Consider the following 20,862-nt stretch of genomic DNA (forward strand, 5'->3'; position numbering starts at 1 on the left):
TCAACATGCTCTGCAAGTGACAGTATTGCTTTGATTTAATAAATATGTAAATATGATTTAATAAATATGTTATTGATAATCAGCTATCAATATGCATAAATAAGTATTGATTTAGATATTTGTATCCCACTTTTCTCCACTGTGGGAACCCCATTTCCCCTTCTTCCATTCACATTGAAATATCAAAATTTAGAACTACTTGATAGAAAGCATCTGTGTAAGTCCTTACTTATATGTTTTAATATAAATGGACACTTAATGAACATGTCATTGAAGACAAATTTTAAAAGCAGAAAGGTTTTAAAATATGCTGCCAGTATTTGAATTTAAAATTATTTTGATTCATTAATTTTTAAATTGGTTTCCTCTCAGTCTGCTACTATAACAGTAGATTCTCCAAGGAAAATCCCCTACCAGTTGAAGGTTCTCTGATGCATGGGGGAGCAGGGAGGAAGCTGCATCTACAGAAGTTCTCCTTTCTGTGCAGCTCCTAAAGGTATAGGAGTTGTCTCAGGATCTGATCCTAGCAACCAGCGTGGCTTCTAGCTGGTGTCAAGATGAGTAAGTGTATTGCTTGATGAAAAAGCAAATAAAGAGAAAAAAGTAGATCTTGTGGAGGAGTCTCTTATAAATGAAGTGTCAAATGAAATAAAGTTAAAGGAAAATCTCCTGCTGTAAAAGCAGAGGGCTGGTGCTTCTAATAAAAATCAGGGCCCCAGAGGAATTAATTACATCAGCATTACAGGAAGAATTCATGGAATTGCAAAATGTAGTGGCACAGACCAGCACGAACTGCTGTTGCAAATGGGGAATCTGCAGGAGAGTCTTAACAATTTCAGAGCTGATATGTGGGACATTGTAGTCACATAATAGCAGTTTAGACACTGTAATGAATAATAGTGCTCAGCGCTAAAGAAAAATGATATCACAACACATACTTCTCAACTGAAGTAATCTATATTTCTTTGTATATGTGTGTGCACACAAAAAGTTTTCCACTGGAATCTGAATTTTGCGAGGCCCTACATGTCACTGCAAATGTTAGCAGAAAATGATATTAAAACTTTCAAAAAAAGGAAAATGGGCACATTATTAAAGAACAAAGTTACATGCAGATTGGGGGGAAATTGATAGCAGCTTTGGTTTACAGAAGTTAGACAGAGTATAAATGCAATAATAATAATACATAGTTAATAAAACTAGAAGTTTCTTTCAGCAGGTCTTGTGCTTGTTAACAGGGAATCAAAATAGGGCCATCTGCAGAAGAGGCAGCAGTTTGTCCCCCAATAACAAAAAAACATGGAAACAAAACAAAGTCATTCTCTCTTGCAGAGGTCTGAAATATTGAGAAAGAAAGGAAAAGGAGGTGGTGGAAATTGGCTTGATTGAACTCCTACAAGTTTATTGACTTCCTTGGAAGTAGGAGACATGGAACAGACCACTGTGAGCACAGTCCAAACCCTCTCTGCCAGTCCATAAAGCTACAACATATCTAACTGAAAAGTTCTGTAAAGACTGTTAGATCAGCACTTGGAGGATATGGGTTCAGATCTGCACCCTGCCATGAAGCTCACTGGGTGTCCTGCCGCTCTTGCTCAGTCCAGTCAAAGAAATATTCAAGTTGGTATATGTGTTAGTGTTAAGCAGCAGAACAAATTTAGAGTCATTGGCACCTTTAAGACCAATAAATTTTTATTCAAGGTATAAGCTTTTGTGTGCATGCACACGTCCTCAGATACAATGTCCTGGAAAGTAATCAGTTCAAACTGCAAGTGCGCTCACACACCTCCAGGGCAGAAAGGTTCCACTGTACCTCACTGTGGCGTTGGCAGGGAGGAGATTGGGAGGCAGGGAGGGTTTCACTGCATGAAGGTGGGATAGCATCACAATTCTATCCATTGTGGGGGTGAAAAAACACACTGTTTGGCTGCAGCACTGCAAAGCACCATGGGGCTGAATGGGGCATATTGTACCCGGCCTGACATAACCGCTGATGGTACCCACATTTCCAAAGGGAACTCTGAAAAATCAGCATTCCCTTAACACGGTGCATTGGAGGCCCTAAAGTGGGCCTGGGCCCCAAGGGGGCTGGGCCAGGCTAGCTTCGACATCGTGCATCAGCAGGAATTTGCCCTGCTGCTATGTGAGTGCCAACTTGGCTTTTCTCTCCTGTACATAATTGGTCCATGTGTTAATTTCAAGCTCACACATTTAGGCTTAACATTATTTTTATTATTGTTATATTGTTATTAAGAGCCTCTTGTGGCGCAGAGTGGTAAGGCAGCAGACATGCAGTCTGAAAGCTCTGCCCATGAGGCTGGGAGTTCAATCCCAGCAGCCAGCTCAAGGTTGACGCAGCCTTCCATCCTTCTGAGGTCGGTCAAATGAGTACTCAGTTTGCTGGGGGGTAAACGGTAATGACTGGGGAAGGCACTGGCAAGGCCACCCCATATTGAGTCTGCCATGAAAATGCTAGAGGGCATCACCCCATAGGTCAGACATGACCCGGTGCTTGCACAGGGGATACCTTTACCTTTATATTGTTATTACCATTACCTGTTACTATATGTTAATTGTATCTCCTCCTGTTTTCTGTAAACTGCCCTGAGCCCTCGGGGAAGGCGGTATATAAATATAATAATAAATAAATAAATAAAATAAAATAAACATAAGCACATTTTTATTCTACTGTAACCTTCCATGGTTTAGAGCATAGTTTATTTGGGAATAAAAATGTGTTGTTCCTCAAGATCCCGCCATAATAGAGATATCCTTCTGGAGTAGTTACCGTATTTGCCTGTGTATAAGACGACTGGGCGTATAAGACGACCCCCCAACATTTCCACTTAAAATATAGAGTTTGTTACATTACAGTCCAGTACTATGGGCCACTATGGGTAGCTATGTCTTTCCCAACTGAAGTGCACCTGGCGTATAGGACGACCCTCCCATTTGGAGGCATGCTTTTCTGTGGAAAAAAGTAGTCTTATACGCCAGCAAATACTGTAGGTTTAGTTTCCGTAGAGGTTAGGAATTGGCCTGGAGGAGCTACAGTTTAATGAAGGATGTGGGGTTTGATGAGGGATCAGAAGGGAATGAGGATTATTATTTTTTTGTTTTTGGTAAGAATGTTAATTGTATATATTGTTTTTGCCTTTTTTGCATCTCATTGTTCTGCTTTTTGAAGGTTGTTTTGTTGTCTTTTTTAAAATGTAGGTTTAATACTAATCAAGCTGAGAATTTTAAACAATAACAGAAAATAAACATTAGAGGGCCAACTTCAGAAAACAGAATTCAAAGCTTGCTCATAACTGAATTTATAACAATAACTTAGTGCCAGAGTCCAGTTTTACAGTCAAATTCTCAATATTTTTTCTTTATTTCAAATTTCTATAAGTAGCAGTTCTATTAATTACTTAGCCCTATAGCTTTTTAAGGTCACTAACCCTATTATAATGTGCAGTTTTCACTAAAGAGTGACATTTCTTTCCCCATAAGCAATAAGATGGACCTCCATATAACTAAATTGTATAGAATAATAATTTGCCAACAACTCTAAGCTATTCTGTTACATTTTCCTCTATTAAATATTTTTCATTCCCTCCCAATTTTAAATTCAGACTTGCAAATAGGTAAATAAGTTATTTAAATACATTTCTGGTTTATATCTGTTGACTTGAACTTGGTCGCATAACTTTAGTTCTAACTTTAAATATTTTCACAACAGTGACAATTTATACCAAATGACTTCACAGCTTGAATGCATGACATGGAATCAAATGAACTTGGGATCTACACTTAAGGGGTAAGGTTTGTTTGTTTTTAAATTCAGTTTAACTCCGTAATTTATTTTTTATTTCCAATGGAATAAGAGAATTTATTAAACTTCTTAGCATATGAATATTTCCCTGCACATACAAAAGTTTAACTGTGAAAAATAGAGTTTGTAATCAGAATCAATAATGATAAACTAAAACCAAGATCTGTTCAATTTTCTATGTTAAGCAGTTAAAAGGCAAAAGGGAGAACCTTTTTCTGATTTGATACTAATTTCTTTTTAGGTCAACTGTCTGAGTTTATATTACATCCATTTTGCAATTTTGAAGAAGTATGCTGCCGTTATAGACATTTTAAAGTATCATACTTTAGCTTTATCCTTGTGCCATACCATTGATTTCAAGTGGCCATTTATTTACATCATTCCAAATGCCTTGATGATAGCATAGACCCACTGAAATTGATGGTGCAGTTTGCTTGTTCGTTTTTGGGATAATTTTAAGCGAAGCAAAAAGCAAAACAATTTTCTTTTAAAGAAAGATGTCCTATGCATATTGCTGCTTTTGGACATGCCCCCTATACCTTTTCCAATTTGTTGAGTTGTATTGTAGACTGACCTAAATCACAGAATTCTGCCTCCTCAGCCCCTCTCTGTGTTCAGAATTTTAATTTTTAATAGTTGCTAAATAGTTGCTAGATGTAGAAAGCAGTACATCCAGAAAAATAAGAATGCTGCCCTTCAGTGGACAGTATCACCTTGTTTAACAAATAGCCATGAATGGCTCCCCACAAGGAGTTTTGGGACATATGTCCAGCGGTTCTGACATTGACCACTTTATACCTTGCAGGTCCCCCTTCTTTATACCTTTCTTATTCTAATCTTCTAATTTCATTATCATCTCTCTAGCTCACATTTCCTTCTATTGCCTTGCATTTATATAGGTCTGACATCTTTAGCCTTTCCGGTGTCCCTCCCATTTTCCTTAGCTTCCTCTCCTCAAAGGACTGTTATCCACCCACATGTCGGGAGTGGGTTCCAGAATGATCACTTTTTGCACAATACTGGTTTCCTGTCACCCTGGAAGCAGGAAGTCCTTCTTGAAATGGTCACATACTGAAGATATCTGATGGGCTGCATACAGGATATAGGGCTGCTACTGTGTTCTTTTTTCTTTCCTGAAACATGAACAGGGTTGGAAAACAGATAGAAAATTGAATTTAATACAGGCTATATTTAGATAAATCTGAACCTTAAGACTTTGCAAGTTTAAAAAAGGTTTCTTTATAAATAAGATGCTAAGTATTAGGCAGCAGTTTATTGATTTGAAAACTGTTTGAAATCTCCTTAACGAGTTAAGGAATATGTCAATATTGATTCTCTATAGGTATATTAGAAATGCAAGGTATATTAGAAATGTATTCTTTCATTCATTCATTACACTAGAGATATCTATATAACACAGTTGTTTTAATGTAAAATAACATCCCAACTACCAAAATATGAACATTAAACTAGTATATATCATATCATCAATGTATCTAAGTCTTAAAATGGGCAGACCTGTGGGTATGGAAATCCAGAGACAGGATATGTGACTAGAAAAGACACTTTTCTACAAACCTGAAAAATCCCCCATGTTTGCAGAAAAATCTGAAATCTAAAAGAGGAAATAAGCAAAAAAACATTGTGGTGATGATGGTTTAAAACCCCTAAAACTAGAAGCATCAGCTGTAACTAAGAAATGAATGTCAGGCAACCACAACAATATTGCTGGCCTTCAATTCTTGGTTTCTGTAAGTAAAAGGCAGAAGGTTAGTCCTTTTTAGGGTTGTTTTGGCCTTTAACTGAGGACTCATTAGGACCAGGTCTGGCAGCAACAACTGGACAAAATGATTTGCATGAATTACCTGCTAAAACTATGGGTTCAAGGAAAAACACCAGGCTACTGGGCAAATGAACAGCTCTTGATTACTGTAGCACAGGGGTAGTCAAACTGCGGCCCTCCAGATGTCCATGGACTACAATTCCCAGAAGCCCCTGCCAGCGAATGCTGGCAGGGGCTTCTGGGAATTGTAGTCCATGGACATCTGGAGAGCCGCAGTTTGACTACCCCTGCTGTAGCAGGTGACATCAAGACTAACCTCCCTTCTCTTGAGAAAACCCCAACTTATATACACAAAACAGACAAAAGAATCACCTGCAGCTGCACATGATTGGCTGGATCAAATATGATTAGTTAAAACTGATTGGAGCCTGCAGCCGGGTATCCTTGCAGTGCATTGGCTGGTTTTGCATCTGCCTGGCTCCTGCCTTGGATCTCAAACTCAGTCCTCTGCAGATCCACATACACAACATTTCTTAGGTCCATCTATTTGCTACAGTTCATCAACAGCTAGAGCAGCCTTTCTCAACTTTTTTACCATTGAGAAACCCCTGAAACACTCTTCAGGCTTCAAGAAACCCTGGAAGTAGCACAATCTTCCAAAATATGTTTGGGAAGCATCGCTGTGTACATACCCACCCAGGATTTTCCCCCTTCTCACTCCCTCCAGGCCCATCATTGGCCATTTTGGAAGGAGGGCCAAATCAACATGACCCTATATGGTCATATCACCCAATAAATGTTTAATAAATTTAAAAACATTAAAATTATTCAACTCCCAGACATGAGGGAAACCTATCCAGAGCTGTGAAGAAACCCCAGTGTTTCATAAAACCCTGGATAAAAAACCTGGATTAAAGTGTCAGACTAGGACTTGGAAGATTTAGGTTCAAATTATCACTCTGCTGTGGAAGTTGATTGGATGACCTTGGATCTGTTGCATATTCTCAGCCAAATTTGCCCCTCAGACTTTTTGTGAGGAGAATGATGTAAGCTGCTTTGGGTTCCCTTTGGGAAGAAACAAATATAGCTGAATATGGGGAGACAAATAAAAGGGAGACAGATGGCAGGTGGGAAGGAGAGGAGGAAGCAGTGAAAGGTGAGCTATGGACTCAGCCATGTATTGCTTCCTTCACTAGACAGCTCAATTATTATTCAGGCAGCAGCTGCCAGTTTGTGATGGCAGTGACCTGTGACAGTCTTACCAGGGCTGAATCTGCATGGAGCTTTTATTCCAATCCCAGGTTGATTCAGTCCCTGCCATCTCCACTGAATGTGATTTACATTTTGATTTTGTCTGATTTAAATTTTCCCTCTGCAACAAGCATGATTGATCCAGAGTGACCCTACCTTTATCCTGTAATATCCTAGAGTGGATATAACCCTCAATATTTGAAGAATCAGATTGAGAAAGCATGAGAAAGCATGCGAAGCTCTGCTAGTTTCGAATTTGTTCCTGAACTCCGTGGTAGAGAAGCCATGATTGGACAGAATGTCAGTTCCTGGTTTCCAGGCTTAAAGGGAAAGCCCTAACTTGCCTTAAAGGAGAAGCCCTAAGTTTTCTCAGCAGAAGCTCCAGAAGACTAAACTTCTCTCAGTACAGATTTGCCTCTTGGGTTTTTTCTCCCTCCTCTGCTGTCTCCAGTCTTTCCCCCCCTCTCGTTCAAGAAAAGAAATAAAGAGGCTCCTGCTGTACTTAGCTCCCCCCTCCCCTTCTGAGCTTCCCTAAACACGTGCAGAACACTTTTCTGTTTCAATGGGGGGGGGGGGGGAAGAAGATGCAAGTTCAGGATCCACAGCAGGATCCACAACAGAATAAACAAAGTAAGTGCAGATTCAGCCCTGGTGTAGGATATGCTGGCTCATGAAGGCCCTGGCTTCTCCCTGTGTTGTGCAAGGCAGGGGCTGCTGGCTACTACTTCCTGCATGTGGAGTGGGACTCATTCACCTTGCACCAAATAATGTTTGTTGGCTTGCTGCTCTGCCCTACAAGCAGCAACCGTTCCCTTGCTGGGTGATAAAGTGAGGTGTTAATGTTCCCTGAAGTCCCTCATTGGGACTTTTTTCTGGTGGCCATGATGGCCAGTCTGTTCTGTTGGTATCAATTAAGGGGAGACTAACAATAGTATATGTATATTTATGCATACATATTGAATGGTGTATATATCCATATATTTTTTGTATAGTTTTAAATTTGTTTGCTTCTCTCTTGCCTTTCCAACTAAACAGGGTCACCAGGCCAGAAGCTATCAAATATCAACATTAAAAACATATAAAATAAATTATATATATAATTCAATAAAAACATATAACCAGACATATTTGCTTTGTAGGGTGATATTGGTTGCCTTAATCAGGACGCTGACAACATAGTTTCTTTGGCATGAAGAAACATGGCATTGGGAAGGGGAAAGAGGATGAGCCTCCTGTCCTTTAGAAGGATGCAATGGCTCGGCCCCTCCCCCTGCTACGTCGGCGCTGCTTGTGCCATCGCGTTGCAGCTTGCGCTGCCTCAGGGGATGCCGGGGACAGGAGTCCCGGCTCCTGCCTGCCAGGTCCTTCCTGGCTCCCAATCCCCATTGCAGCAAACTGCCCCCACGGTAAGTCTTTGGGGCTCATAGCATTACAAATATTCTGTCTATGTTTCTTGTCTATCTTTTTATTCTCTTTTACTTTTGACCAGGAACCAATTTACTTCTATATCATTTGAGCTTCAAAAGTGAACTGTGACACTGTGTACATTCAAAGTGAAACTACATAATAGATTCAAAGTGATGCAACATAAATATAAAAACATCACTCACAGTTTGGAACCTGTGACATGTAAATTGTGCTAAGATGACTGAAAAACTGAAACGTGACTAGAGGTAGAATTTTTTTTTGAAAAAAATGTAAAATACTTTAAAGGTAAAGGTATCCCCTGTGCAAGCACCCGGTCATGTCTGATCCTTGGGGTGATGCTCTCTAGCATTTTCTTGGCAGACTCAATACGGGGTGGTTTGCCAGTGCCTTCCCCAGTCATTACCGTTTACCCCCAGCAAGCTGGGTACTCATTTTACCGACCTCGGAAGGATGGAAGGCTGAGTCAACCTTGAGCCGGCTGCTGGGATCGAACTCCCAACCTCATGGACAGGCAGCTTCAGACAGCATGTTGCTGCCTTACCACTCTGCGCCACAAGAGGCTCATGTAAAATACTTTACTATCAGCCTAATTAACAACCTGATACTAATGAGTATAGACTCTGCAAACTAAAGCTGTTATATATTCATACAACCTTATCATAAGAATTTAAATCTGGTTCCTAAGACTTTATAGAAGTATTTAATATCTTTTCTAGATAGGACACAAAAGGGAATTCATAGTACATACCTCCATCAGATTACAGGATTCTCAAGCTACAGAGCTATATAATAAACTTGCAGCCTATCTTTAGGAATTTTGAGCTCCATTTATATATAGTTAAGCATTATACAAATTGTATTAAAATAAAAGCAGTGAAACTGTGCTGAATGAGGCCAACCTTTTTAGAGAAAGGAAACAGGAGAAATGCAACAATTTATACATAAATTTGTCTTTCCTCATTCCAATACTCTGCTGGCTGTTTAGACACGATTTCTGATTTTCCTTCAAATTCCTTTATGTTCCCCTTTGAACTCATGGTAAGTGATACCATAAGGACTAAAATAAATAAATTCTGGTATAAGCTTTCATGACTCAGAGCTAACTTCAACAGATTCAGCCATCTTAGAAATGCTTAAAGGTAAAGGAATCCCCTGTGCAAGCACCGGGTCATGTCTGACCCTTGAGGTGACACCCTCCAGCGTTTTCATGGCAGACTCAATACGGGGTGGTTTGCCAATGCCTTCCCCAGTCATTACCCCCCAGCAAGCTGAGTACTCACGTTACCGACCTCGGAAGGATGGAAGGCTGAGTCAACCTTTAGCCAGCTGCTGGGATTGAACTCCCAGCCTCATGGGCAGAGCTTTCAGACTGCATGTCTGCTGCCTTACCACTCTGCACCACAAGAGGCTCTAAGAAAATCTTATGCTGAAACAAATGTAGTTACTCTTTAAGTTGCCACTGGACTCCTGTTTTATTTTGCTGCTACAGAGTAACATGGCTATCCCTTTTGGATGGTCAATTTCTGAAATATATCACTCATAATACTAGACAATATTTTGTCTTTTCTGGAGAAAATATCCTGCAAAATGAAGAATTACATCAACTTCAACTGAAATCCAGATTATTAAGGCAAGGGAGACATTATTCTTTGGGGATATGAGTGAAGTGAAAGAATCCTGAATTAAATAGAAATATAAAAACTGTAATGAAAAATATAAATGGTTTTCTATGAGTGCGGATTGTTAGCAGTTATATGACCTGGAAAGCTTTGGTAAAAATGGCAAAGAGACAATGAGATTGAGATAAATGATCTTTGTTAAAATTAATTTAAATGTTTTTATGTAGGCCAAGTATAGAGAATCTGTGGAAAATTAGAGCTAGACATAGACTCATCACTGGTAATATGAGCCAAAAAATTATCTGTCTTCTGTAGCTGAGATCGTTACAATACACAGGGCCTTCAATTTCAGTTGCTATGAATATAAGCTGCCTTTCCTAAGATTTGCATCTTTAAAATACACAAACTATTCACAAAGAATTCATAAGGGACTTAGTGTTTCAAATATTTCCTCCTTTAATTATTTAATTAACGTTGGCATCTTTTTTTACTTTGAAATGCATACCTTCTTTATTTTTTTGCCAGAATAGTCATTGTCCTCTTTCTCTATAATTTAATCAATATTTCCCTCATATATTAAAAGCTATGATTTAAAGGACTTTCCAAGCTTTAGACATGTAAGCACTAAGTAGTTTTACACAGTGATACTTAGGGTAGGAGTCTCTGATTGTTGGTGTTGTAACTCACAGGATACATCCCATAAACATATGCTTTGAATGTGTTCAGCCATTTGGTTTTCTGGGAAGGAATATCCACAGTAATTTTGTATTAGAATGTTCATTGATTTTTGAAGATGCTTATGTACTTTTAAACTATCTACCCATCTCTTGGAGACTAACCTCAACAAAAATGGAACTTCCATGCCTGTACTATAGCTGAAAGACTCATATTACAACACTGCAAAGACAAAAACCTAACTCTGAAAAATCAATGGATTGAGGAACTTAGAACCCTATCAATATTTGAACTCATGACATATAGATGGCAATTGCATATGGAGTTATTATTAGATATTTTGAACTGTTTACAGAAACTTATGTGTGGATCAGCCACCAAAGTGATTATCTTTTTGTCTTTACTTCATGTATATCCTTTTTTCCCTTTAAGTTTTTGCTTTTTCTGTTTTCTTAAAGGGAATAAAAAGGGGGGAGGTTAATACAACCCAGAAGGAAAATTCAATATAGAATTACGAATGCTGTAAAGCAGTGGTCCCCAACCTTTTTATCACCGGGGACCACTCAACACTTGACAATTTTACTGAGGCCCGGTGGGGGGGTAGTTTACTCCTCTACTCTCAACAACTGCCCTAACGCTCTCTGATCGCTATGGTAATGTTTAAACATCCCTTCAAAATAAGATACAGACACGCCACAACAATGAACATAAGGAACATTTTATTTTCATGGAAATTTTAACTCATGACAATGACAAATCAATGGGAACTCTGAGCTTGTTTCTCTGCAACGAGATAGTCCTATCTGGGAGTAATGGGAGACAATGACACCCAAAGTGTGTTGTAAAGGGCCAGGGGGGATGAGGTAAAGGGCCGGGGGGGGGGGAGAAGGCGTCCTTCGCAGCCCACCTCCAATTAGTCAACGGACCACATGTGGTCCGCAGCCCACAGGTTGGGGATCACTACTGTAAAGGATTTCTTATGAGATAATGGTCTGACATAAATGTCATATTCTTTTGTGATGACCTTTCCCACTCATATTGACTGTTTATGCACTGGAGATTTCATACCAGGTCTGACCAGTGCCGTATACAATGGGACTATGACATCTTGTGATTTTGATGTGATGCCTCTGTTGATACAGCCCAAAATGGCATTTGCCTTTTTTACCGCTGCATCACACTGCCTGCTCATGTTTAGTTTACAATCCACAAGTACCCCAAGGTCTCGTTCACACACAGTGCTACCTAGAAGCGTATCCCCCATCCAGTAGGCATGCTTTTCATTTTTCTGACCCAGATGCAGAACTTTACACTTATCTTTATTAAATTGCATCTTGTTCTCATTTGCCCATTTTTCCATTGTGTTCAGATCTCGTTGAACTCTGTCTCTATCTTCCGGAGTATTTGCCAGTCCTCCCAATTTGGTGTCATCTGCAAACTTGATGAGTAGTCCCTCCACCCCCTCATCTAGATCATTAATAAATATGTTAAAAAGTACCGGGCCGAGCACCGAGCCCTGAGGTACCCCGCTACTCACCTCTCTCCAGTCTGATGAAACACCATTGACAACAACTCTTTGAGTGCGGTTCTCTAACCAATTCCCTATCCACCTAACTATCTGAAAATCCAGATTGCAGTCCTTCAACTTATCCATCAGAACATCATGGGGAACCTTGTCAAAAGCTTTACTAAAATCCAAGTAAATGACATCAACCGAATTTCCCCGATCCAGCAAACCTGTTACTTGGTCAAAAAAGGAAACTAGGTTGGTCTGGCAGGACCTGTTGGAGACAAATCCATGCTGACTTCCTTGGATCACCAAATTGTCCTCCAGATGTTTGCAGATTGCTCCCTTTAATATCTGCTCCATTATCTTCCCCACAACAGAGGTCAGACTCACTGGTCTGTAGTTTCCTGGGTCATCCTTCCTCCCTTTTTTGAAGATCGGAATAACGTTTGCTCTTTTCCAGTCCTCCGGGACATCTCCAGTCCTTAAAGAGGTTCTGAAGATGATGGACAAGGGCTGTGCAAGTTCTCTGGAAAGTTCTTTGAGTACTCTTGGGTGCATTTCATCTGGACCAGGGGATTTGAACTCATCCAGTGCAGCTAAATGCCTCTCGACAACCTCTCTATCCATGTTAACCTGCCACCCAGACACTATCCTTGGCTACAGCCATCTCTAGATGTGCCTAAACACTTTGACCTGTGGGAAAAAACTGATGTAAAATAGGCACTAAGCCTTTCTGCTTTCTCTGTATCTTTCGTTAGAGTTTGTCCATCTGCACCCAACAGTGGGCCTATTGCCTCCTTGACTTTACGTTTGCTCCTCACATAACTGAAAAATCTTTTCTTGTTACAATGGGCTTCCCTGGCCATTCTTAGCTCACTCTCAGCTTTGGCCTTTCTGATGATTGATCTACAGTGCCTAGTAACCTGTAGGTACTCTTCTTTAGAGCTCTGTCCTTCCCTCCATTTCCTGAACATTTTCCTTTTCTTTCTTAGTTCCTCTTGAAGTTCTCTGTTCATCCAAATAGGCTTCTTAGAGCTCCTGAAGTGTTTTCGTATTTCTGGAATAGTCATTGATTGAGCATGCAATAGCTCTTGTTTGAGTAGCGCCCACCCTTCACATGCTACCTTCCCTTCCAGCATTCTCGTCCATGGTATGACACTCATCATGTCTCTGAGTTTATTAAAGTTTGCCCTACGAAAATCCAACATCCGCGTCTGGCTACAAGCTTCCTTGGCTCCCCATCTCAAAAGGAATTCTATGAGGACATGGTCACTTCCCCCTAGGGTCCCCACCTCATCCACCAACTCTTGCCTGTTGGTCAGTATTAAGTCCAGTATGGCTGAACCTCTTGTGGGTTCATCTACCATTTGATAAATGAAATTGTCAGCCAGGCAGGTCAGAAACTTGCATGACTGAGGACGCTTCGCAGAGTTAGTTTCCCAGCACACATCTGGGAAATTGAAGTCACCCATGATGACAAGGTCCTGCCGTTTGGATATTTTCTCAAGCTGCTCACAAAGTGCAGCATCCACATCCTCTCGTTGGTCAGGCGGTCAGTAGCAGACACCAACCACCACACTGTTTGTTTTCCCCTCGCTTATTTTCACCCAGATGCTTTCCACTGCAGATATGCTCTCCTTCACTAGAATTTCCTGACAGGTAAGCCCTTTCCTCACATACAGTGCCACTCCTCCACCTCTTCGATCTATTCTGTTTTTTCTGAACAGTTCATATCCATCCAGGTTACAGTTTGTAGAAACCAACTCCTAAGATTATGATTACTACCATCATAATCTTTGATACTAACGTGTGCATTATGATGTTCTTTTCCCTATCTATTACAATGCGTTTTATTTATTTATTAGTATTCAAGCGCACTTTAGTCAAGGCTATGGTCTTTCCAGTTGCAACATATGACTATGAAAGTTGGACCATAAGGAAGGCCGAGAAGAATTGAGGCTTTTGAACTCTGGTGCTGGAGAAGACTCTTGCGAGTCCCTTGGACTGCAAGGCGAACAAACTGGTCAGTCCTAGAGGAGATCAGCCCTCACTGCTCCTTAGAAGGCCAGATCCTGAAGATGAAACTCAAATACTTTGGCCACCTCATGAGAAGGAAGGACTCCCTGGAAAAGAGCCTAATGCTGGGAGCGATTGAGGGCAAAAGAAGAAGGGGACGACAGAGAGTGAGGTGGCTGGATGGAGCCACTGAAGCAGTAGGTGCAAACTTAAATGGACTTCGAGGAATGGTAGAGGACAGGAAGGCCTGGAGGATCATTGTCCATGGGGTCGCGATGGGTCGGACACGACTTCGCACCTAACAACAACAAATAAAGGGCACTGCAGTCTAAATGCAGCGGGCACCAGCAGCATGAAGGGAGGCTAGAGACAGGCTTCTGGAGGCACGGAGAGGTCTCCTGGTTCCCCAGCCATCCTGCCAGAGCTGAAGGTGGTGGGGTGGGGTCATATCGGGCACAGTGCTGGTGGGCAAGTGTGGGCTGCGGGCAGCTACCGGTGTACCAGTTAGCTGGTGGCAGGCCCGTTGCATCGCTGGTGTTGGCGGCGGCCCACCTTAGGGTTCACCGTGAGTGCAGGTACTGGAGCGGAGGTGGTGGCATGGCCTCCAGTGTATGCCATGGGGCAGTGCTGGGCACATCCTCAGGTGACAGTGGCTCCTAGTGGGCGAATTTGGCAATGTGGTTGGTTTGGGGCCGTGTCCTCCTCATCATCTTCGGTGGGCGCTGTGTGCAGTGGCGGTGGCTCATGGGTGATCTTGCTGCCATGGTGGGCTCCCTAGCGCCGCCGCCTCCTCCTTCTCAGTGGGCTCCACATGGGGTGCCGTCACCTCATGGCTGTACTTGCCGCTGTGGTGTGGCTGCCACTGGCCCCTTCAGTGGATGCCACAGCCGGCTTGCTGATGTTGGAATTTGAGATCCTTGACTTACCTGAAGGGCCTTTGTTCCCCCCTGGCCCCTATTTTCACAGCTTGCTGCCTTTTCTTCCAGGGGCCTGCATGGTTTTCAGGGTCACCTTCAGCTTTTCCCCCAGATTAGCTGGGAGGGCCTGGGAGGCAGGGCCCAGGATGGCAGACCTCAGAATATTAGGCGACTCGCTGGTCTGATTGCCTGGGATAAATAGAGGTTTACTGGCACACTGCATCTACTCTGCCTTTAGCTGCCTTTTATTACTGAGTTACCTGATGCTGGATTCAGCACCATATGCCAAACCAAACCTCTTGATTTGTAATCATTACAGAGTTGTGTCCCCTTTTATACCCATAACATAGGGATGCCAGTCACTAGGTGGACTTAGGGATCCACTCGAATTATAACTCATCTCCAGATGACAGAGATCAGTTCCTCTGGAGAAAATGGCTGCTTTGGTGGGTGGTCTTCATTGCATTATACATTGAGATGAGATTCCTCTCCATCTCAAATCCCACCCACTCCCAGTTCTACTCTCAAAGTCTCCAGGTTCTCCTAACCTAGAGCTAGCAATAGAGATATATTGTCCCTATACCTTCGACTGGCTTTCACTCACTCATTTGTCACTTGGCTGCAGTTCAGGGACCTGGACTTAACCATAGGGCCTCTTTGTGGCCCACAGGAGCAACACGGAGTGAGGTGGTCAGGGACTGTCTTCTCAGCATGCTTTTATTCAGTACAGGACCCTAGGACAGGAGACCAAGTCGTATGAGGAAAGGTGGAGAGAGTTGGTCTATTTAGCCTGGAGAGAAGATGACTAAGAGGTGATATGATAACCATCTTCAAATACTTGAAGGGCTGTCACATAGAAGATGGAGCAGAGTTGTTTTCTTTTGTCTCAGAGGGTTGGACCACAACCAATGGGTTTAAATTAATTCAAAAGAATTTTTGGCTAAACATCCGGAAGAAGTTTTTGACAGAGCATTTCCTCAGTAGAACAAGCTTCCTTAGGAGGTGGTGGGTTATCCTTCTTTGGAAGTGTTTAAGCAGAGGCTAGATAGTCATCTGACAGAAACGCTGATTTTATTAACTTTGGCAGATTGTGAGTAGGTGGGCAGGAAGGGATGTGCCGGTGTTTATCTCTTGTGGCCCTTCCTTGTATACCCAGGGAATTGTTGATCACCACTGTGGGATAGTAGGTGAATTTCCTCCAGGCCAGGCTGGATTCTGGAGATTTTTGGTGGTGGTAGTGGTGATTACTTGGTCATGAAACTGGGGTCACTGTGGGTGGATGGGGGGTATTTGTGGGTTTCTGCATTGTGCAGGGGGTTGGATTAGATGACTCTGGAGGTTCCTTCAAACTCTATGATTCTAGGACCTTAGCCTTCTTCCAGTCATGAAACACGGGTAATGTCCACACAGAGATGAGCTTGTGTGGATTCAACATGGCTGGTGCAGCTGCTGATGAAGCACAGCAGCAATTGGGCTTCCACGAGGCAGATTTTCCTGCCTTTTTCCTGTCCCACTTCTCCCTGTGGCCATTCCACTTGTGGTCATCAGGACTTTTGCATTAAAAATGCACCACAATATTGTTATAGTAATATAACAAGATGTGTACCAGTTTCTCTGAACTCATTAAAAAAAAATGATTACAAGGATATACCTTTCCCTTTATAGCTCTGCAGAAGAAGGAGCTCAAGACTTTCTTTTTTAAGGTCACCTGGCAAGGTTCCATAGTAGAATGGGGATTCAGACATGTTTTGCTCAGATGCTCTAATCCAGCTTTTTTCAGTCTTTTGAACATGAAGAAGACTCTGAAATAAATGTTCAGGATTCAAGGATTCCTGGAAGTGATGCCAGTTGGTCATGCCTTCATGCTCCTTTCACTCCAACCACCCACCTTTACTACTACTACACTGACTGTACCTCATGTAGGAAGATGAGAAGACAGTCCAGACCCCCCATACCATTTTACAACGGACTCTCCTCCCCTTTGATTTTACACCCACAGCCTACTCATCGAGCCCTCCAAGCAGAGGCAGCCATTTCCCTAGCTTGTGGCCAACTCTGTTAAGGAAGGAGGGGAAAAGCTGTGGGCCCCCTCTGGAGCTCCCATGGACTCCTGGTTGGGAATCTCTAATCACTACAATAAAAGCCCTCCAGAAGCAAGGAGAGAGAATAGCTGCCAGAATGACATAGAGAAAAGCTATGGAAGCACCAGAAGGAGTATATATACACTAAGATGCAGTGCATACACAGGGGGAAATACCCTGCTTCCAAACAGCATGGAATCTTGAGCATATAACTTGTCTGGACATGGCCAGAGTTAGGTTAATTCTTACAAAGAAAGGGTGTTGGTTCCTCTGAGAGACTGTAATGCTTACTCTTGAACTGATTCCGCATGAGGAATCTGTCCCTAGCCTCTGTTTGCTGGTGGGTTTTAGAGCTTCCTCCACATGCAGATGAATGAATCCTGAGGCTGTTCAGGGGCTGGATTGAGTTTTGACCAGATTTGCCTTGAGATGACCTCGGGATGCAGATAATGTGGTATGGAGGGGGCTCTAAAACCTGCCAACAACTAGAGCCTGTCCAGGGGAAGATTTCTCATGCAGAAACAGTCTGGATTTGCCACTTGTTATCTCGTGTCACATCAGGGATCAACTAGGGGCAATCCTTGAGAAACCTGCGACAGTCCTTGCAGCATTTTGCTTGCCCTCGCACCCCCCTCCCCTCTCCATTTCCTGCTCTGAGATTTTTTTTTATATGGCAGGGTCCGCATTGCTGTGGGACTGCAAAGCTACTTTGCATAAATTAACATAAAATGTTCCCTAACGTGTCCATGGTCTTTTTGGGATTGGGCAGGCAAAACAATTCCATTTGTGTTTTCTGCCAGTGGGGAATGAATTAGGAAAGAGGGGGGGACACATGATTTTGCAGCTCTCTCCCTATCAGCTAGTCATCCATGCTGTTTGTTTTTAAGCCTACTGTTTACACACAATCACTCTTTGGGGTCCAATTACTCTACCCAAACATAAATAAAATCTGAAACACCACAAATCCCCCCAAGGGGGGAGGGAATGCTTCATTATTGCGACATTTCTCCATAGCAATATGGAAGTGTTTTTTTAAAAAATTAAAAAATTAAAAATGCATTTACATTGTGGCATTACTTCAACACAGAAATGCACTTTAAAAAATTAATTTCGCGGCTTGGGGTAGCGATGGAAGTTTGAGCCCCCTAGACAACTGCTGTGCTTTGATTGGTGGCTTGCTGAGATTGACAAGCTGAGGAACATGGGGGGAGGATTCTATTTGTTTTTCCTTGCTGCCACACTGGGAGGCAAAAAGCCATGAGGCAGAGGGAAAACATGGGAGGGGTCTCCTGTGAGGAGGCTTGCTGCAAACATGTGGCTTACAACCAGACATTTGCAAGTAGAAAGTAGCATGAGTATTGTGTTTTCATGCAGAATCACTCTTGTACTAAAAACAAATATTTCAATATGCAAGACAAGCAAGCATCTAATTTCTCTGCAAAATATTGTTATGTGTAGGGAAAAATCACCTGTGATGAAATGCAAACGTTTCTGCTTTTAATTTAAAGAAGAGTATTTGGGCACAATTCCTACTGAACAAAAATGGGATCATTGATTTCAAGTTTCCCTGTTTGTTGATATTACTAAAGGTTAAGCTATAGTACATCTTGCAAGCTGATATGTAGGTTAAATAGCAAGGACACTGATTTGTTATCCTGTCCTAGGGGTACAGCACTGCTGTTCTTGTATATGTCATCACTTTCTCAGTACTATCTGGTTATATTTGAGTCATGAGGTGCTGACAAAAACCCACAGCACTTAATTTGAAACTTGAAGCATTTTGCTCATTCCAGAGTTATTAGCAATAGCTGACCTGGCATTTGCCTGATAAATAACTTGCACGTATTCACAGAACTTTGTTCATATGTAGTTTTTCCTGATTGTTTCTAATTCACGAATCAAATTTTAAAGCACAAATTTTAAAAACAAATCATCCCTTTTGGAACCTATGCTTTAAGCAGGACTAGTATAACTCTCTTCAGTAAGTTTCACTGGATGTTTGGACAACATGAGGAAAATGAAACTATTTTAGTATCAGTTGAAGAGACATTGCAGATATTTGTTGTAGATGCTTGTTAACTAGGTATGCCTCAACATTCTATTTCTTTGTTTGCAGCCACGCAGCAGGATATGAAAGTGACAGCCATGCAGGCCCTATGTTATACAGCTGTGGAGCTCAATATAGAATACATACTCATGGAGTCTTTAGAGGAATACAAGTGAGTATACTGATAGAAACATATGTCCAGATTGATGGCCTGGCTGATGGCCTGGCTGGCTAAGTTCCACTGTGCCACTAACACCCCCCAATAAGATCTGTCTTACAGCCAGAAAGAGCAATATAAACTCACATTTTGTCACATAATAAGAGCAAAATAATTAATTTCTTTTTTCAACAGAACACGTGTAGGACTATATTGCTATCTTTCTTTACATGAAAAATGGAACTAGAATTCAGCATGCCCTTTCCCAGCTAATGTGAACCCTACTTTTTAGGTTGTATGAACTGTCAACTGGTGACCTGAACATCTTTTTTTGTGTGTGACTTGTTTGATAAAAGGGCCACACATGAATGTCTGTTATGCAAGTGGAAAAAGTATTTCCAGTACTTAAGAATGTATATTCATTTGGGATGTATAATATCATAATAGTTATAGTCTTTGTATGAGCTACTTCCCTTCCAAGTCTTGGACTCCAAGTACATATATTACATATAAAAACATATTCTTTATGTTATTATAGGATATGCGAAGAGTACCAGGAGTAACCCCTACAATTGTTAGATCTGCAAGTGAAACAAATGAGAAAAGGCCTTTCATGTGTACATACCCTGGCTGTAACAAGCGATACTTTAAATTGTCTCATCTGCATATGCATAGTAGAAAACACACTGGTAAGTGTTGTTGCTGATTGCAAATTTTCTTCTGTCCAGTAGCTTAATTCTCTCTACTCCTGACCTTTCCTTTACACTGATAATGCATTTTCTTGTGTCATTCTTTGTGGGGTTTTTCTTTTTGTGCCAGAAAGGATAATACGATCCTTAAATGTCCCTGTTTTAATAATGAGAATGAGAGGGATGGGGGGGGGGGCAGAATAGCAAGCAGTTACCAGAAGACATGTCAGAACTCAAATGTCCTCACAGGGGTGAAATGTCTTCATAGGGGTGGAATCCTCTTTGTTTTCTAGAAGAACAAAGTATTTGAAATTTTGGACAAAATATTTTCCAATGAATTATATAAATTATATAAATGTATATTTATATATTATAATATAATTTATTATATCATAATTATATAAATGTATATTCCAGTGGGAAATATTTCCATGAAATAAATAAAACTTCTGCAGTAATCCTGGTTACCAAAAGAAAAAAGTGGCCCATAAATCCTCTTATCTCAGCACCTAGATATTTATAGGAATCTGACTCATTACATTTCCTGCAGTTTCTTCTTTCAGATAATGTTACTAAAAACTGGACCACAAAACATGTTCTGTTACACAAAACTGGAATTTCTAATCAGCATTCCCAGTGTTTCAACACATTTTTCCTGACCTCATATCTCCAGTAACTGCTTACAAGCTGGAGAAGGGTAGCTGTTGTACTCTGCTATAGCAAAATACATCAGAAGTCCACTGGCACTTTAAAGACTAGCAACATTCATTTCATTATAAGTGAAGATGGCCAGTCTAGTCAACATCCTGGCTGCAAATATTCAGCACCAGTTGAAGCTTCCAAAAGCTTCCAAACGCTTTCCACATAGA

At 41.4% G+C, this 20,862-nt stretch overlaps 1 protein-coding gene across 4 annotated transcripts in view; it reads left to right on the forward strand.

The window, feature by feature from the left end:
• WT1 (WT1 transcription factor) overlaps positions 1–20,862 on the forward strand; it is a 60,989-nt gene that overhangs the window by 26,504 nt on the left and 13,623 nt on the right. For 2 of the 4 annotated variants that reach the window (XM_077321949.1, XM_077321948.1), the window contains exons 4-6: positions 3,728–3,805; positions 19,217–19,319; positions 19,843–19,993. In XM_077321949.1, the coding sequence (XP_077178064.1) occupies positions 3,728–3,805; positions 19,217–19,319; positions 19,843–19,993 (332 nt within the window). Of the gene's footprint in view, positions 1–3,727; positions 3,806–18,947; positions 19,082–19,216; positions 19,320–19,842; positions 19,994–20,862 lie in introns of those variants that run through there. The other 2 variants (XM_077321950.1, XM_077321947.1) reach the window with 2 other exon arrangements.

Source organism: Paroedura picta, chromosome 2 (assembly GCF_049243985.1).
Source record: "Paroedura picta isolate Pp20150507F chromosome 2, Ppicta_v3.0, whole genome shotgun sequence".
Lineage (NCBI taxonomy): Eukaryota > Metazoa > Chordata > Lepidosauria > Squamata > Gekkonidae > Paroedura > Paroedura picta.